The 20,674-nt window shown below is 39.1% G+C and overlaps 1 protein-coding gene across 1 annotated transcript in view; it reads right to left on the minus strand.

Annotated features, from left to right (window-relative positions):
• The window catches only part of NEK11 (NIMA related kinase 11), a gene marked incomplete at its 3' end in the record, with an annotated part of 289,656 nt that overhangs the window by 201,829 nt on the left and 67,153 nt on the right, over positions 1–20,674 (minus strand). The window contains 3 exon segments of the mRNA XM_081235786.1: positions 11,291–11,417; positions 12,381–12,390; positions 12,392–12,446. Coding sequence (XP_081091912.1) covers positions 11,291–11,417; positions 12,381–12,390; positions 12,392–12,446 — 192 coding nt within the window.

Consider the following 20,674-nt stretch of genomic DNA (forward strand, 5'->3'; position numbering starts at 1 on the left):
TATGGATTAAATACTCCAACCAAAAGACATAGACTGGCTGAATGGATACAAAAACAAGACCCATATATATGATACCTACAAGAGACCAACGTCAGACCTAGAGACACACACAGACTGAAAGTGAGGGTATGGAGGAAGGTATTCCATGCAAATGGAAATCAAAGGAAACCTGGAGTAGCAATACTCATATCAGACAAAATAGACTTTAAAATAAAGACTGTTACAAGAGACAAGGAAGGACACTACATAATGAGCAAGGGATCAATCCAAGAAGAAGATATAACAATGTAAATATATATGCACCCGACATAGGAACACCTCAATATATAAGGCAAATACTAACAGCCACAAAGGGAGAAATCAACAGTAACACAGAAATAGTGGGGGACTTTAACACCACACTTTCATCAATGGACAGATCATCCAGAGAGAAAATCAATAAGGAAACACAGAACTTAAATGACACATTAGATCAGATGAACTTAATTGATATTTATACAGCAATCCATCCAAAAGCAGCAGAATACAAATTCTTCTCATTTGCACATGGAACAATCTCCAGTATTGACCACATGCTGGGCCAAAAAGCAAGCCTCAGTAAATTTAAGAAAATTGAAATCATATCAAGCATCTTTTCTGACCACAATGCCATGAGATTAGAAATAAACTACAAGGAAAAAAACTGTAAAAAAAAAAAAAAAAAAGAAAACACAAACACGTGGAGGCTAAACAATATGCTACTAAACAACCAATGGATCATTGAAGAAATCAAAGAGGAAATCAAAAAATACCTAGAGACAAATGAAAATGAAAGTACAATGATTCAAAACCTGTGGGATGCAGCAAAAGCAGTTCTAAGAGGGAAGTTTATAGAAATATAATCTTACCTCAGGAAATAAGAAAATGTCAAATAAATGACCTAACTTTACACCTAAAGCAACTAAAGAAAGAAGAACAAACAAAACCCAAAGTTAGCAGAAGGAAAGAAATCGTAAAGATCAGAGCAGAAATAAGTGAAAAAGAGACAAAACAATAGCAAAGATCAATGAAACTAAAAGCTGGTTCTCTGAAGAGATAAACAAAGTTGATAAACCTTTAGCCAGACTCATCAAGAAAAATAGGAGAGGACTTAAATCAGTAAAATTAGAAATGAAAAAGGAGATGTTACAACTGACACCATAAAAATACAAAGGATCATAAGAGACTACTACAAGCAACTGTATGCCAATAAAAGGGACAACCTGGGAGAAATGGACAAATTCTTACAAAGGTACAATCTCCCAAGACTGAACTAGGAAGAAATCGAAAATATGAACAGATCAATCACAAGCACTGAAACTGAAACTGTGATTTTAAAACTCCCAACAAACAAAAGGCCAGGACCTGATGGCTTCATAGGCAAATTCTATCAAACATTTAGAGGAGAGCAAACACCTATCTTTCTGAAACTGTTCCCAAAAATTGCAGAGGAAGGAAAATTCCCAAACTCCTTCTGTGAGGCCACCAACACCTTTGGTATTCTATGAGGATACGAAAACCAGACAAAGATACTACAAAAAAAGAAAATTACAGACCAATATCACTGATGAATAGAGATGCAAAAATCCTCAGCAAAATACTAGCAATGCAAATCAACAATACATTAAAAGGATCATACACCATGATCAAGTGGGATTTATCCCAGAGATGCAAGGATTTCTTGATACCTGCAAATCAATCACTGTGATACACCACACCAACAAACTGAAAAATAAAAACCATATGATCATCTCAATAGATGCAGAAAAAGCTTTTGACAAAATTCTACACCAATTTATGATAAAAATTCTCCAGAATGTGGGCATAAAGGAAACCTACCTCAACATAATAAAGGCCATATATGACAAACCTACAGCTAACATCATACTCAATGGTGAAAAGCTGAAAGCATTTTCTCTAAGATCAGGAACAAACAAGGATGTCCAGTCTCACCACTTTTATTCAACATAGTTTTGGAAGTCCTACCTATGGCAATCTGAGAAGAAAAAGAAATAAAAGGAATACAAATTGGAAAAGAAGAAGTAAAACTGTCACTGTTTGCAGATGACATGATACTACACATAGAAAATCCTAAAGACACTACCAGAAAACTACTAGAACTCATCCATGAATTTGGTCAAGTTGCAGGTTACAAAATTAATACACAGAAGTCTGTTGTATTTCTATACACTAACAATGAAAGATCAGAGAGAGAAATTCAAGAAACAATCCCATTTGCCATTGCCTCGAAAAGAATAAAATACCTAGGAATAAACCTACCTAAGGAGACAAGAACCTGTAATCCAAAAACTATAAGACGCTGATGAAAGAAATTGAAGACAACACAAACAAATGGAAAGATATACCATGTTCTTGGATTGGAAGAATCAATATTGTCAAAATGACTATACTACCCAAGGAAATCTACAGATTCAATGCAATCCCTATCAAATTACGAATGGTATTTTTCACAGAACAAAAAATCTTAAAATTTGTATAGAGACACAAAAGACCCCGAATAGTCAAAACAATCCTGAGAAAGAAAAATGGAGCTGAAGGAATCAGGCTCCCTGGCTTCAGACTATACCACAAAGCTACAGTCATCAAAAGAGTATGGTACTGGCACAAAAATAGAAATACAGATCAGTGGAACAGGATAGAAAGCCCAGAAATAAACCCATATTACTATGGTCTACTAATCTATGACAAAGGAGGCAAGAGTAAACAATGGTGGAAAGACAGTCTCTTCAATAAATGGTGCTGGGAAAACTGGACAGGTACATGTAAAAAAATTAAATTAGAACATTCTTCAGCACCATACACAAAAATAAGTTCAAAATGGATTAAAGACCTAAATGTCAGACAAGACACTATAAAACTCTTAGAGGAAAACATAGGCAGAACACTCTCTGACATAAATTGCAGCAATATCTTTTTGACCCACCTCCCAGAGTAATGGAAATTAAAAAAATAAACAAATGGGACCTAATTAAACTTAAAAGTTTTGCACAGCAAAGGAAACCATAAACAAAACAAAAAGACAACCCAAAGAATGGGAGAAAATATTTGCAAATGATGTGACCAACAAGGGATTAGTCTCCAAAATTTACAAACAGCTCATGTGGCTTAATATCCTCAAATCAAACAACCCAATCAAAAAATGGGCAGAAGACCTGAATAGATATTTCTCCAAAGAAGACATACAGATAGCCAAGAGGCAAATGAAAAGATGTTCAACATCGCTAATTATTAGAAAAATGTAAATCAAAACTACAGTGAGATATCACTTCACACCAGTCAAAATGGCTATCATCAAAAAATCCACAAACAGTAAATGCTGGAGAGGGTGTGGAGAGAAGGGAACTCTCCTACACTGTTGGTGGGAATATAAATTGGTACAGCCACTATGGAGGACAGTATGGGGGTCCCTTAAAAAACTAAAAATAGAGCTACCATATGATTCTGCAATCCCACTCCTGGGCATATATCCAGAGAAAAACATGGTTCGAAAGGATACATGCACCCCAGTGTTCATTGCAGCACTGCTTACAATAGTCAGGACAGAGATTCAACCTAAATGTCCATCGACAGAGGAATGGATAAAGAAGATGTGGTACATATATACAATGGAATATTACTCAGCCATTAAAAAGAGTGAAATAATGCCATTTGCAGCAACATGGATGGACCCAGAGATTGTCATACTGAGTGAAGTAAGTCAGACAGAGAAAGAGAAATATTGTATGTTATTGCTTATATGTGGAATCTTAAAAAAAGATACAAATGAACTTATTTACAAAACAGAAACAGACTCACAGCCTTACAGAATGAACTCACGTTTCCCAGGGGAGAAGGTTGGGGAGAGATAGTTAAAGAGTTTGGCATTGATTTGTACACACTGCTATATTTAAAATGGATAACCAACAAGAACCTACCATATAGCACAGGGAACTCTGCTCAATATTATGTAACAACCTAAATAGGAAAAGAATTTGAAAAAGAATAGATACATGTATATGTATAACTGAATCACTTTGCTGTACACCTGAAACTAACACAACATTGTAAATCAACTATAGTCCAATAAATTTTTTTTTAAAAAAGATAATTTACACTTTGAGTGAACAGCTTTCATCATCTTTGATAGTCTCCAGAGGCTCTTTTAAGACGGACAGAGCCTCAGAAGTAGCAGAATACCCCAAATTAACAGAAGGCCTGCCTTTCTCCCATTTTTCTCTACCAGACTTCTCCCCATTACTGTCTGTTTTCTGTCGCAGAGCCTGGTATCACTATAAGACCGTCTCTCCTGGTAGATTGCCTACTCTTTGCAAGTATCCCTTCCCCTTCCTTCTCCTGGGGGGTGGGCTTCCTTCCTTGTTGATATTGGGGCTGGCCACATGATCTCCTCAGTCTCTAGTGTGAGATATGAAGGGGAAGCTTCACATGCAGGTGCAGATATAGCACAGCCCCTGCTCTCTGTCTTACCACTAGGCAGGCTCATTCCAGACCAGGACACAGCTTGAGTCCTGGACCTGGGGCACTGGAGCAGGAGCAGAGCAGTCTTGCAACCTGGAACAGAGGCTCAGGTAACGTGTAGTCCTCATGTAACATGAAAATGAAATACATTTTATAAGTACCTGAGATTTTTGGGGCTCTTTGTTATTTCAACAAAGCTGACTTATATACCATCCCCTTGTTTAACAGCTTTCAGCAGCTTCTCATCCCACAGAAGGTAAAGTCCAAGCTCCTTTGCATGGCTCCATGGGTCATTCACCACGTGAACACTGACTGCCTCCTCAGCCTCGTGTATTTATTGCCACACACACACACACACACACACTTCGTCCTCAGTGAGTCGGAGGACACCGAGCATTACTACACTTCCATGTCATTACAGTGCTCCCAGGGGCTTTCAGGAGTCAGAGAAGGCCCAGGTCACTTGCAACTACTTTCAAATTCTCAGTGTATTTTCTAAAATGAAAAAATACCAAAACAGAGTTTCAAAAAGTATGATATATTATGAAAATTTTACATTTACTAGATTAACACCTTTAACATATATAAACTCATTTGGATATAACTGCAAACACATACATTTGAGGTCCATTGTGAGGGAGAAGGCTGAGGGGAAATGGCTCTTTGGGCCAGCCTCTTTCCCTGCACAGTCCACCCCTCCCCCCACAGTGGGCATCCCCTACCTTCAGTGATGGGCACTGGATCTTTCTTCCTGAAAGGCATTTTGTCAAACTTTTCTCCATCCTTCCCTGTCCTAAGCAGCATTATCCACACTCTGAGGCTGTAGCTGATGCTCTGCACCCTCACTCTAGCAGTGAATCACTCACTCCTTTACACACCAGAGCAATGCACACACTCCTTGTATTGCACTATAACAACATATGACAATTTGTTTGTGGCTGCCAATCTTTTGAGGACAAAGCCCAGAACTTACACATCTTTTTTTTTAATTGGAGTATAATTTCTTTACAATGTTGTGTTAGTTTCTGCTGTACAGTGAAGTGAATCAGCTATATGTATACATATATCCCCTCCCTCTTGGAACTCCCCCACCCCATCCCACCCATCTATGTCATCACAGAGCACCGAACTGAGATCCCTGGTGATCTACAGCAGGTTTCCACTAGCTATCTATTGTACACATGGTAGTGTATATATGTCAAACCTAATCCCCCAATTCGTCCCAACCTCCCCTTCCACCCCAGGTTCACATGTCCATTCTCTACGTCTGTGAAGAACTTACAAGTCTTGATATTTCTTTCTTTCTGTGAACAACCCATGGGCAAGAGGTAAACTGGCTTTCTGGGTGGAAAGGTATAACCTGATTTGTAGCATTTATTGATTTCTGTGGGGTTGAGAAGAGATGTGGATAGCAGAGCCTTGCGAGCTGGTCTGAGTTGGCTGCCACATGCCGCTGAGTTGTGTGAGTGATGGAGAGATGGTGCTGGAGTCAGAAGGTGGTCCAGGCCTGGGATGAGCGGGAGAAGGGAAGCCAGGTGGAGTGGTGGGAGAGTCTGAGGCACATGGAAAAGCTGCTGGTCCAGTCTCTCAACTGAGGCCCAGGTTCTCGGGATCCACCCATCAAATGCACTTGCAAGGAGGGTAGCAGACTGCTTTCCTGGCACAAGAAGTGTGGCCTCCTCTCCAGCCATTTCTTGAACTTCTCAAAATAAAGAAAATGAACAGTGCCAGCTTGTCATAACGGAGACCCAGACTACAGGCTGTGTCTCAACTCTGCTTATTGTCCTCCTGACAAAGCCCTGTTCTACTCACCACTATAAATAATAAAGCACCTCAAAACTTAGTGCCTTAAAACAACAAGAGCCAATAATTTTGCTCATGAATCTATTCTCTCAGAAATTGACAGGAAGGTCTTGAATCTTTGCCCCACAGCATTTGCTGGGCAACCTCAGTTGAGGCTGGAAGATCCATTTCCAAGTCACTCACATGATTGGCTGATTGGTGTTGGCCATTATGTAGAAGCTCAGCCAGGGCTAAAACCCAGAGGTCTTGATTCCTTCTACACTGTACTCCCAGTCTGCTACACAGACTTCCTCACAACACCATAGTTGAATTCCAAGAGCAAGGATCTCAAGGGAATCAGACAGAACCGTTGTCAACCTTTTATGACCTAGACTCAGAAGGCACATAGTAATTATTTTGCCATAATCAGTCTTACCAAAATTAAAGGGGTTTATTCACTAGGTGAATAAACAAGCAAATAATAACAAGCCCCAGAGAGGTGGGGGAGTGGGGAGAGTAAGTGTCCAGAGTTGCTCCAATATATCATCTAAAATGTCCAGTTTTCACCAATTATGAGACACGCAAATAAACAGGAAAGAATGATCGATACGTGGGGGAAAACAGCAGGCAACATAAACTAATTGAGAGAGCTCAGATGTCAGATTTAACAGAAAAGGATTTCCAAGCAGTCATTTTAAATATGTTCAATGAACTAAAGGAAACTACTTAAAGAAGTAAAGTATAATAAAAGGTCACACCAAATGGAGAATATCAGTAAACAGAGAGAAATTATTTTAGAAATCAAATAGAAATTCTGGAGTTGAAAAGTACAATAACTTAAACAAAAAGTTCCTCAGAGGGGCTCAACAGTAGATTTTAACTAGCAGAAGAAAGAATCAGTGAACTTGAAGATAGGCTGACAGATATTATGCAATCTGAAGAACAGAGAGAAAAATGAAGAAAAATGATCATTGCATCAGAGCATGTGGGAAACCAGAAAACACACCAGCATACACACAGTGGGAAAACCAGAAAGATAGGAAAGAGGGAAAATAGGAGAAAAAAATACCCAAAAAAAGAAGGGCTGAAAGCCTCCCAAGTCTGATCAAGTTTGATGAAATATGTTAATTTACATGTCCAAGAATCTCAACTAACCCCAGGTAGGATAAATGCAAATCCACACCTAGATACATCAGGTAAAAATGCTGAAAGACAAAGAGAAATCTTCAGAGAAAACATTAAGGTCTTGGTTGGATAAACTACTGTGTCCAGGAATAGAATACTATGCAAATATTTAGATGATATGTATATATATTTTCTTGCTACATAGCAATGTTCTATTTTGCTAAATGAAAAAAAGAAAGTTATAAAATTATACATAGTGTGGGTTTTTTTTGGAGTAACAAATAAACTTAGATAAGTACATGAAGAATTTAGCACATTAAATGTCAATCATGGAGTAAGCACTCCACAGAGGGTAGCTATTCCTGGTTCCTTTGCTGCTGTTGTATTATGATACCCTTTTAAAAATCCAGCAGGCCAGGTTAACATTATCTGCAGAGTTTGTATCAATCATTTCATGCTCATCATTGAAAAAAATATATTAATACTCAAATTTACTGCCACTGACTTAAGTGTTTCCCTACCTCAGCTTCTGCTGAGTGAAAATACTGATGCCAGTGCTCACTCCCCAAGAAGGCTCACTCCCCAGGAACGTGAAGCTGTCCAACAGCTTGCTCTGAACCCACACAAGAAATGCCCAGAACATGGGCAGGTGAGAACTTGTTTCACCGAGAGGCAGCTGATGGGGATCCTGGCTGCCAGCTACTTGAGGTCCCACATTAGCTACAGAACCTGCTGTCAGGTTGGCCTGTTTCTCCCTTTTCCTAAATCCTTCACCAGAAAACAGGTTTGTTTTCCTCTCTACCCCCTTACCCTGTCTACCCTGGGAATGCTCTTCTGTGAGGATACTTTCTTAGCCCTGGCAGACCAGGCAGGTGCTGGTTCCTCTTTGTTTTCTTCCACCTGAAGCTAAGCCTTGTCTAACATTTCCGTCCAAGGTCACTACACCCTGACTCCAATGTTGGGTGTGAACTACACTCCTCCAGTGTCCCCTACCCAGCCAACTACCATACCAGACCCCTGAACAAAACTTTGAGAGCATCCCATTATACTTTCCCCACCACCATTAACTCCACTTAAATCACCCAAAGAATGTATGGCCATCTGGTGACCTCTCACAACATGACAAATAAGGCCAACAATGAATAGTCTGTTTCCTTTCTGCTTAATTACAGTACCATTATTCCAATAATATTGTCATTGTCCTTTATTTGTTTCTCTTACAAAAATAATAAGTTCTAACTATTCATAGTTTAAACCAATTTAAAGAACTAGTCTAGGAACCCAACTCATATATTATACTTTTCCTGTGGGGGGAAAAAATGTTCAGCAATTATACAAATCAGCCATGTTCAAAGTATTTTCCTCAGTGAACCTAATTATCCTAACTTTCCAAATAATTGTTTACAAACTTTGAGAACCTAACCCACTTTTAAGAAAGGGACTTCCTGTACTTGATTGCTGTAAATAAATGAATCCCAAAAGCTTTAAGCAGGTTGAAGAAGGAGGACAAGGTTACATATGAGCAAGCATTAACAGATGAAAATATAGTTAGTATTATAACAATTCTTCTTCTTTAAGCATTATAAATAAATATGTACAGCCATTAATGCTAAAGCAAAACACCTGTCAATTATTCATAAGTGTTTCCAATCCTAAGACAATATTCCACAGTAAACAGGTGCTACACACTGAGATTCAGTGGAAAAATTCTCAACCCCATTCAGTCTAAATTTTCTAAGAGTGTCTCCGAAAGATGACTCACTACACTTATATATCTACCACTATAATTTATATTTCTCTGTTATTCTTTCCACTTTAGGTTCAACAGTAGACATTTCATTACCAGATAAACCCATTTTGATTTGGATACAACCAAGGTAATTACTAAATTCATAATAAGGTCATTATTTGGGGTCATGATGATGATAAATCCTTGCCTAGAACTTGCTGAGTAGTTGGTAATCTGTGCAAGGAGAGCTGACCTAATGCTTGCAAAAATATATTAAAATTCCCCTGCATTTCTATATTTGGGAGGTGTTGGCTTTTTTAAGTTTTGCCTGAGTCAGATATCATTTTTGTAAGCCTAAAACATTATAGCAATACTGTCTGATATTCCTATGATTCTTCATGCAATACTAGGAACAGTTTTTTGTTTTAAGTTTTTGGGTTTTTTTTTTAAGAAGTAAGACAGACACAACTGAAAGAAAAGACTCTACGTCCTCCTCTCTGTGGGCTCCTTTGCCTTGGTTTTCTAGGTGACGTCCATCCGATTTGGCAAGCAAACATAGACACCTGTCAAAAGGAGTCAGCTTTCTTGCTATACGTAATACCAAGGACTTAACTGATGAGCTTCATAAAATTAATTTACTCTTCATTCAAATGACATGATGTAACATCTTCCTGAGATACCATGTAAACTTAATCATGAAGACATTTTATATTTAAATCTATTTTTAAATGTCCATAATAATAATAAAAAAATAAGTGTGAAGAGAGATTTAGGTATGTTAACTCAAATTCAATCCAAAGCCCAAGACTAGTTTTTCTCTAACTGGAGAAAGGTACACCAAAAAGAGCAAGAAGATTTTTCCTAAGGGTCAGGAATCCTATCACTTTTGATTTTATATGTTAAGGGCTGTTGAACAGCCATGGGCAAATAGTAGATGTTCAATAAAGCAAAGTTTAAAGAAACTCATTCATCTGAACATACTTTTGTGGGTTTTGTCTGGTTTTTGTTTTTGTTTTTGTTTTTGGAGGGAATCAGGGAACGTCGTGATTGAGAAAAGATGATAGGTGAATTGGAAAAGACCACCAGGGAAGAAACTAGTTAACGATGAAAAAAAAAAAAAAACTGAAGAACCTAGAAATGTGTAATCCCAAGAGTGATTGAAGGGGCAGGATGGATAGGGATCTGCCCCAGCCAGACCTAATAGTGACAGTGTTCTCTCCCACTTGGGAGGGACCAGAGCAAGAACAGGAGTAATGACCTTGTTGAAAATCCCAACGCATAACCCCTGCTGTGCTTATTTTTCCCTAACCAGAGAAAAGGTAATTTTCTACTTTATCTTCTTGAGAAGAATGAAGCAGGCACAATATTTCACACGGCTCATCTTTGAAAGCTCAGAACTACTTAAGTTGATTTGCATACAATAATTATTTACTTAATTAACAAGTTCTCAGCTAAATTGTCCTTTCAATCCTTATCAAGTTGAAAAATTATATAAGATTCTTCTTCAAAGGAAAGGAAATTTTCCCCAATTAGGATCTATTGCTATCAACAGAATACAATTTTCCACATGGCTTCTTGCACTGAGATTTAAACTGATTCCCCAATGAAGAAGGAGAAATTCCTTTGGAACAGAGCTCAAAGAAGCTGAGAAATCTCAAATGTATCTGTCACTGAAAACCCAGAATTTTTTTAATTTAAGTTGATCCTTAAAGCTAATATCTTTAGTAAAAATTCTTAAAAGCAACAAGAAGACAAAAAACAAAGGTAAGCTATATATTCCCCACAGAGGTGGAAGTTAACCCTAAAAGAAAAAAATAAAGCACAGTGTTTAGAATTACAAATGCTTTATGTAATAGACTAGCAGAAACATATCAAAATTTAATGTTTGTGATACATTAGGAACTTTCCTTCATGGTTCAAGAAGAAAAAATCCAAACCAACCAGTTAATCTATGAATAAAGAGAATTTTTGAAATCACTTTAATGGAATATATCAAGTTTCTAATCCAAATGACCTTCTTTTACACTGCTCACAGAATAATTAATATTTAAAAGGGATAAAGTGAGTGGACGTAGTAAGTAAATGAGCCTAAAAACAAAATGCACCATCTCTCAGGGTAGCAAATGAATAAGGAGCCTGGACCAGCCCATGCCCACTCACCAGATATCCGATTTTGTGTCATAGACTTGGTGTTTCAGAGCCTCCGGGCTCATATAATGGGGAGTTCCAGTTAAAGTGGAGGCTAGATCACAGGATCCCATTAAGAGTCGAGAAACTCCAAAATACCCTTGAAATAATAATTAATTTTTATGAATACTTTAAAACACAAAAATCAATACTGTACTGGAAATTAACAACTGTCTAATTTGACAATTTTAATATGCAATGATTCATACCATTTTAAAGGGAAAGAAAAGTCACACATTTTAAATTATACAATACTGGTGAATAGCTTTAAAAATAAAAGCCTTATAGGAGAAAGAAGACTTTGAAGACAGGAAAGTGAATTATGTAAGCTAAAACTTTTTTTTCTGGAATTATGGAAAACCAGCAACTTGAAACAAAAAGCTATTTCAAGTCTGAATAACAACAAACAGAATGATTCTGGAAGCATTGAATATAATGATTTGCAATTTTATCTGGGGGGGAGAGTTTGTTCTTCATTTACAATAAAGAAATTTTAAACAAAAAACCTGAGACTTTTCAAGAACATGACTGTAAAAATTTGAATCTATCAGCTTCAGTATACTTGCCTAATTAGTTGCATGCTTTTATGTTTCCCCCTCTAAGAACACCTACATAAGATCAAACAATCCAGTAACTGTTATGAGTGTAAGTACAGTTCTAAAGGAGAACTAACTATATCAACATTTTAATTATCTGTGATAACTGCTAATTGCTTGTGATAAAATAAGTGGGGGAGTGGGAAAACTGTAGTAATCAAACTAGTAAAACAAGACTAATCATTTATTAATGGTTAGTGCATGGCATGGAATAGGAACTCAAAAGATATTTGTTGAATCTATCTAATATGTAGCAAATGTTTTATACCTCAGTTTATATCAGATAATCAGAAACAAAATAATTGGGTTTTTTGTTGTTGGGCACAACGAATCAAGAACAAAAATTTAGTAAGTTTGAATAAACCAATGATTATTCTAACACTTTTAGGTACTTTATACTCTAATTTGATATATTAATAACATGTAGAATATCCTCTCTCATAGAATACATAGTCTTAAAATCTTACCAATTTTTAAGTAGATTATTTTTCAGAAATATATTCTTTGACTTCAAGTCTCGATGAAGTATCCTCCTACAAAAGGAAAAAAAGGATATACAATTTCATGCAAATATAAAATTTTAAAATTCAAATATAAATAATATATATGAGTGAATGTGAAGTGATTCACACATAAATATACACTCTTAGAGATATATCTTTCAATGTTTAAAAGCTTCGAAGCCACAACATTTTCTAATTTCACTGAGATAATCAGAGTTTTAAAACAAAGATTTTAAAGACAGAGAAATATGTAGTTGAGAGAAGGGTGATGTACTTCCAATTATTTTAACAGGCCAGATTTTATTGTGTTTTAGTAGCATGATCTACATTGTACTATCCAGTAACCATACACCCAGTTCACAGAGGAGTTATCACAAAGCTTTATAATCTATTATATACTATATATAATCTATTACATGCATATATATCTTAATATTTATAATATAATATATATATTATAATCCAAATGTTCACATTTTATAGATATGTGGAAATAATGTTGATGATGTTATTTAATAATAGGTAACACTTAACAAGTTTTACTGTAACCCAGCAATGTAAATTATGTCAGTTAAGACTTTCATTTCTGAAATTATGAAAAATCAGACAACTTGAAAACCTTTGCCTAAAGAAACACCCAGAAATGTTGAATAAAGTATGTAAGTTTCTTCACATATAACACAATTGAACCCCCAAGAAAATGAGGCAAATCCTTTGGGATTATACAAAAAGAAAACTGAAAATCAGAGGGAGCAATAGGTGCTGATGTCTCAGCAGCCCGAGGAACTCAGAACTCACAGCAGCCAAGACCTTGAGGCCATGTAATGTGGAGAGTTGGAACTAATATAAACACCTAAAGTCAGAATCCTATATGCAGTCCATATCTTAAGTGAAAATATGACCCAAGAAACATTCACTCACAAGTAAACAAAATGGAGAAAAGAAATCTCTTCCTTCATATTTTGCAACCATGTCTCTCTGCTCACTTACATTTGAAATTCAAATATGCAGTAGCTGTATGGCTTAAGACATCCCAAACCAAGAAATTAACATAAAAATTGGTTCTCAACTGTCAATACCCTCTTGAGGCATCTGGCAGAAGCAAATGCGAACTGAATCAGCAGATAATATATAATAAAACTATACTTCAAAGCTAGCTACAGTAATCAAGACAGTATGGTACTGGCCCAAAAACAGAAATATAAATCAATGGTACAGGATAGAAAGCCCAGAGATAAACCCACACACATATGGTCACCTAATTTATGACAAAGGAAGCAAGAACATACAGTGGAGAAAAGACAGCCTCTTCAATAAGTGGTGCTGGTAAAACTGGACAGCTACATGTAAAAGAATGAACTTAGAACACTACCTAACTCCATACACAAAAATAAACTCCAAATGGATTAAAGACCTAAATATAAGACCGAACACTGTAAAACTCTGAGAGGAAAACACACTTTGACATAAACCACAGCAAGATCTTTTTTGACCCACCTCCTAGAGTAATGGAAATAAAAATAAAAATAAACAAATGGGACCTAATTAAACTTAAAAGCTTTTGCAGAGCAAGGGAAACCATAAACAAGATGAAAAGACAACCCTCAGAATGGGAGATAATATTTGCAAATGAAGCAACAGACAAAGGATTAATCTCCAAAATATACAAACAGCTCATGGAGCTCAATATCAAAAAAACAAACAACCCAATTAAAAAATCGCAGAAGACCTAAATAGACATTTTACCAAAGAAGACATACAGATGGCCAAGAGGCACATGAAAAGCTGCTCAACATCACTGATTATTAGAGAAATGCAAATCAAAACTACACGAGGTATCACCTCACACAGGTCAGAAAAGCCATCAACAAAAACTCTACAAACAGTAAATGCTGGAGACAGTGTGGAGAAACAGGAACCCTTCTGCACTGTTGGTGGGAATGTAAATTGATACAGCCACTATGGAGAACAGTATGGAGGTTCCTTAAAAAACTAAAAATAGGGCCTCCCTGGTGGCGCAGTGGTTGAGAGTCCGCCTGCCAATGCAGGGGATACGGGTTCGTGCCCCGGTCTGGGAGGATCCCATATGCCGCGGAGCGGCTGGGCCCGTGAGCCATGGCCGCTGGGCCTGCGCATCCGGAGCCTGTGCTCCGCAACGGGAGAGGCCACAACAGTGAGAGGCCCGCATACCGCAAAAAGAAAAAAAAAAAAAAAACTAAAAATAGAACTACCATATGACCCAGCAATCCCACTACTGGGGATATACCCTGAGAAAACCATAATTCAAAAAGAGACCTGTACCCCAATGTTCATTGCAGCACTATTTACAATAGCCAGGACATGGAAACAACCTAAATGTCCAACAATAGGTGAATGGATAAAGAGGATGTGGTACATATATACATATGGAATATTACTCAGCCATAAAAAGGAATGAAATTGGGTCATTTGTAGAGATGTGGATGGACCTAGAATCTGTTATACAGAGTGAAGTAAGCCAGAAAGAGAAAAATAAATATCGTATATTAAGGCATATATGTGGAATTTAGAAAATGATGTAGAGGAACCTATTTGTAGGACAGGAATAGAGACGTAGACGTAGAGAACGAACATGTGGACAAAGGGGGGAAGGGGAGGGTGGGATGAATTGGGAGATTAGGTTTGACATAAATACACTACCATGTATAAAATAGATAGTTAAGCAGAGCCTGCTGTAGAGCACAGGGAGCTCAGCTCGGTGCTCTGTGATGCCCTAGATGGGTGGCATGGGGGGTGGGGTGGGAGGGAGTTCCAAGAGGGAAGGGATATAGGTATACACATAGCTGATTCACTTCGTTGTACAGCAGAAACTAACACAACATTGTAAAGCAATTTTACTCCAATAAAAATAAATAAATAAATAAACCCCTGAGAATTTCTGATAACTTAATAGGATATAAACTATAAAATAAGTATATATCAAATGATTAAAATAATAAAGAATAGAAAACACAAGATAGAAACAGAATATTATCAAAAAAAAGATGATGCTGATTTGAAAACAACCAAATAGAATATCTCAAGGGAAAATGTGACCATTGAAATAAAAAACTCAAGATTAAGACCTCAGCTTCCAGCTATGATGAAGTAAGCTTATATCACACTAAATCACCCACCTTCCACAGTTGTATCGAGACCACTGCAAAATTTAAACAACGTAATAATGGTTAGTGAAAAATATTCAGTCCAAGTAATGAAAAATAATATTGATACTTAGACTAGGCAAGTAGAAGATGAGTTATAGATATAATACATTAACAGTCCCCACATATATAAATATGTAAATAAGTAAATCACCACTAGGTCTTTTAAGAACAAGGCAAACAGTATGTTAGAAAACAGTTATGGGAAGTAATTGGCTGGTGCTGTGGTAATAGAACAATAAAATATATGCAACAGACCAGATATCAAGCTACCTGATAAGTTTTTTAAGTATAATTTGACTTTGTGGCTACAGTAAGCAAAAATGGTTCCAGAAAGAAAGTCCCTTCATGTACTTTGTTAATATCTTTTCCTTTGAAGTATTTAGAAATCAAGTCCAAGAAATAACAAGGTGACTAGCAATACAGACAGTTGACATAAAATCTTTCTTCTAAAAAGCTCAAGTAGCTCTCCACCGATGTCCCCATAATTTCTATTTTCATGATGCCCAAGAGAGTTAAGTGCCCTGATTAAGAATGAATGACAGTGGTGGTCAAACCCATGGTCGAGTTCCTGCCTCCAACTCCCCATCAGGCCATTGTCCAAACCCTCAGCCTCCAGGACCACAGCAGAGTGAGGTCTGTGGAGGCAGCCACAGCAGGTGTGTTTCTCAGGCCCCGAGCCAGAGTAAGACTGTGGAGATAGTATGGACAGTTTAACCTTCATTTCCCCTTAAGCCCTTATCTGAGTAGTTTCTGAAACTTCAGCTCCCTCCCCACAGGTCTGTATTTGTCCGGCAGGGTCTCAGGGTGGCCTGCAGACTCTTCCTGCCGAAGGTGCTGGCATGAGCAATGGCTCCGTGGTGATGCACAGCCCAGGCAGCTCCTGTTGCTGGTCTCTGCCAAGTGGCCTTCGTCCTAGACTCTGAGGCGGCTCCTGCCTGGCTTCCTCATTGGTGTCCTGGGCCCCCAGAACCATGATAAGCCCTCTGTGCTATAAGCCAAGGGTGATGCCAGGTCCTTCTCAAATGTAGCTACACAGTAGGAGTTTCTGACACCTGGTACTGGAGTGGGGTCTCCTTAAAAAAGTGACCTCAGGACATACCAAGAAGTGGGAGCCAGGAGAAAGCAGGAATCTCCCACAACACCACAGACACAACTTCTCTCTGCTTTTCCATCTCCAGACCTGGGGGAGCACACCTCCATCCCCTGTCACATTTAGTAGGTCCTTTCCCTGGGAGCCTCACTACGTTAAAAATGAATTCCTCATACCACCTTCTGGGAAATGTTTAGCCATTCTAACACAATACCTCACCAAGTGGCTGGGGAAAGGTGTGGGTTGCAAGGTGACAAGGCACTCATCTTAGGGAAATTGCCCTAGCCCTGTTCTCTCCTCCACTGTGAAAGCACCAAGAACACCAGCAAATGAGATCCCTGCAGAGAAGCGGCTCTGTGCTTCATGTTAAAAAATCTAGGCTAATTGAACAGAACCCCTTCAACAGAAGTGAGTTGGGGGGGTGTGTTTGTTTTGTTTTGTGTTTTCTGTGTTAGCACTGGGGGCAAAAAAGGAGGAGCCTCTTTGCCCACAGAACCTTCTTGTCTCTGCCCCTAAGAAGTTCCCTCATGCCCAGTTCTGCTGTGGCAACCAGAGACTACATTTCAAAGATTAGCTAATTAATTGGTCCAAAAAGAAGAAAGGCTCTAAGTCACTCAAATACTGGCCCAGTTTATGGAGGCTTGGGGGACTTGGTGACAAGCCTCTGGACACAAACAGCTTTAACACACTTAGCTCTGTCTACTTGCCAGAGGTTCAGGCCCAGGGGGGATGAAGGAGTCTTAGAACCACATTCTCAAGACAGCTTTCAGTGAACTGTGAAAATTCTCAGCTTTTAACAACATTATTTATAAGTGTGTATGCCATATGCCATAGATTTAGAATATTACAAATGTATAAATAAACCAAATTAAAATAAGTACAGGAAAGCTCCAAAGGAGTAAACAAAATCTTCATTTCTTCTGTAACTTCATTCTTCTTAGTTTTTCCAGGGTCTTCTTTATCTCCTCTGCTGCTGCACTGTATTAGTCAGGGCTCTCCAGAGAAACAGAACCAATAGAAGATACAGATATGGATAAAGATACAAATGGAGATTTATTATAAGGAACTGGCTCAAGAAATTATGGAGGCTGAGAAGTCCCAAGATCTGCTGTCTGCAAGCTGAAGACCCAGGAAACTGGTGGTATAATTCAGTCCTAGTCTGAAGGCCTGAGACCAGGTGAATCAATGATCTTAGGTCCTTCATTCCAAGGGCATGAGACATCCCAGCTCCCCAGTGAGGCAGGAAAAAGGGGGCAAATTCCTCCTTCCTCTGCCTTTTGTTTTTTTCAGACCTTCAAGGGATGGATGTGTCCAACCACACTGGAGGGGGCAATCTACAGAGTCCACTGATCCAAATGCTAATCCTGTTACCGAGTCCAAGCTCACTCTGCTCGCTGCCAACAGGCCAGTAAATCAGGAGACGAGGTATTGAGGTAAGGAATAGCGACTTTATTCGGAAAGCCGGCAGACTGAGAAGATGGCAGACTAGGGTCCTCCCAGAACACTATCTTATCGGGGTCTGGATGCCAGTTTCTTTTATAGAATTAGAGGGGGAAGTAAAGTAAAAAGGCAGAATAGAGAGGGAGAGGCGGGGAGGAAGTAAAAAGGGCCAACAGCCTTGCAAAACATCTCCTGGAATGGCCAGCCTCAGGGAGGGGATGTGTAATTTCTTCTTTCTTGCAGCCATTCACACGTGGGTAGGGTTCCTGAGGCAGCCTATTATGTGTGATTACAGTAACAAAAGCAACAAAAAGCAAAGGCTGAAGTCAAAGAAACAGATCCAACATGGAGTCAAAATTGGCTCTTCCCTGTTACAATCCCATCTGGAAACACCCTCACAGACACACCCAGAAGCAATATTTAATCTGGGCAACTCACGGCCCACTCAAATTGACACATAAAATTAACTACCACATGCACTAAAAAAATTTGCAAGGAAATTTGCAACAGAAGAGCCAAATCCATCTTCTTCTTTTCTCCAAAGTAATTTCCTAACTCATTCGTAAGCAGTCTATGTAATTTTCAAAATGCATTTGAATATATACTCTAGACCAATGGTCCCCAACATTTTTGGCACCAGGGACCGGTTTCGTGGAAGACCATTTTTCCACGGATGAGAGGGGTAATGGTTCTGGCAGTAATGCGAGCAATGGGGAGCAATGGGGAGTGGCAGATGAAGATTTGCTTGCTCGCCCGCCATTCTCCTCCTGCTGTGTGGCCTGGTTCCTAACAGTCCACAGACAAGTACAGGTCCATGGCCCAGGGATTGGGGACCCCTGCTCTAGACCATAAGAGGAAAGGGCTGGAATAATGCTTCATAGACAGATCTATTTTATTGGTTATAGTTTGACAGATTTAAGTAGAAAGCTGAGGGAAGCACTGTGGTAGGCTGTATTCTTGTTCCCAAATATTTGCACTTCTTGTGCCTGGTAGCAGGTGTCTGCCTTGGGAGGAAGAGGCACCTCCACTGGGCTTGGTCACGTGACTTGCTTGGGTCAATGGCATGCAAACAGACCAGGCAACTGTCATGCCTGAGCAGAATTTTAAGAACCATTGAGTGTCTCCCCTAACTCTCTTGCTTTTCCCTCTTCCAGGAGAAAGCATGTCCCAGACAAGAGCTGCTCCCTCAGAGTAGGCAGTGGGATGGGAAGACTCGCAGCTGATCTGCAGCCAAAGCACGAAATGACTGTCCTAAGTCATCGAAGTTGGGGTTTTGTGTTAACACAGCATGAGGAAGGAAGTTTAGTGCTACAGTCTCAGGGTAGCTTTGAGTGAACTGTGAATACTCTTAGCTTTATACATTATTATTTATAAGTGTCCATGCCATATGCTAAAAAACAACACATGGCCCACTCAGATTGACATAAAATTAACCATCACATGCACAATGACAAGTCTTTCTGTTTCCCCAAGATCTAGGTCCTCACTTCTAACGTTTTCTTCTCCTTCTCCTTGCCCTTCCCCTTCCTCTGCTTTCCCTCCCTCTGTCTCCTCCTCCTCCACCTCCTTCTTTTCCTCCTTCTGTATCTCTTTCTCTCTATATTCCACTCAGCATATTTATAATTAAACTCAGCACTACTGGTTCAAACCTGTCTTTCCAACTTCTTGCTCACCCTCAGGTGATGAACAGGTTCATCTTTGACCTTCTCCTAGCACATCTCACAACCCGTTTAATGTCAAGTTTGGTCATTTCAGCTTGTCAAGTTCACTCTCACCCTTTCATGCTGCCCAGTGCTGTCACCTTGGCTCAGGTCTCACAACCTCAGGCATGGATTTTATAAAGTTTCCAGGTTGATAACCCAAGTCCCCCTCTCTCCCCTCTATAATTTATCACCTAATCCTCCCGAAGGTCTGGTCACACTACAGCTCCATTCAGAAGGCTTCTGTGGTATCAATGTCTATGCTACAAAACAAAGCCCTCTACAATCTGACCTACTCTGATCAGATCTACAATCTGATCTACCTTGACTCACAGCTCCATTCATGTACTCCAAGAGCCTTTCTGATGGGACCACTCATCATTCACCCTAAAAGTACCATGTTTCCCCAGCTCTGTGACTTTGCTCACTCTGTTCCCTAAGCCTGGAGAGTTCTGACCCATCTTCTACCATATTCAAAATGCACCGTGGTTCAAATATCACTCCTTCCAAGAAGCCTTCACTGATTCTCCCAATTAAAAGCATTATTCCCTCTTCTGAGCTCCTATAGCAAGGATCCTCAACCCCCGGGCCACGGACCAGTACCGGCCTGTGGCCTGTTAGGAACTGGGCCGCACAGCAGGAGGTGAGCGGCAGGCGAGCGAGTGAAGCTTCATCTGCCGCTCCCCATCGTTCACATTACAGCCTGAACCATCCCCACCCACCCCTGGTCCGTGGAAAAACTATCTTCCACAAAACTGGTCCCTGGTACCAAAAAGGTTAGGGACTGCTGTCCTATAGCACTTAAATTGTACTTTTCTTGGCACTCTTATCACCTGTTTTAAA

This window comes from Mesoplodon bidens (assembly GCF_964165515.1).
Source record: "Mesoplodon bidens genome assembly, chromosome: 5".
NCBI lineage: Eukaryota > Metazoa > Chordata > Mammalia > Artiodactyla > Ziphiidae > Mesoplodon > Mesoplodon bidens.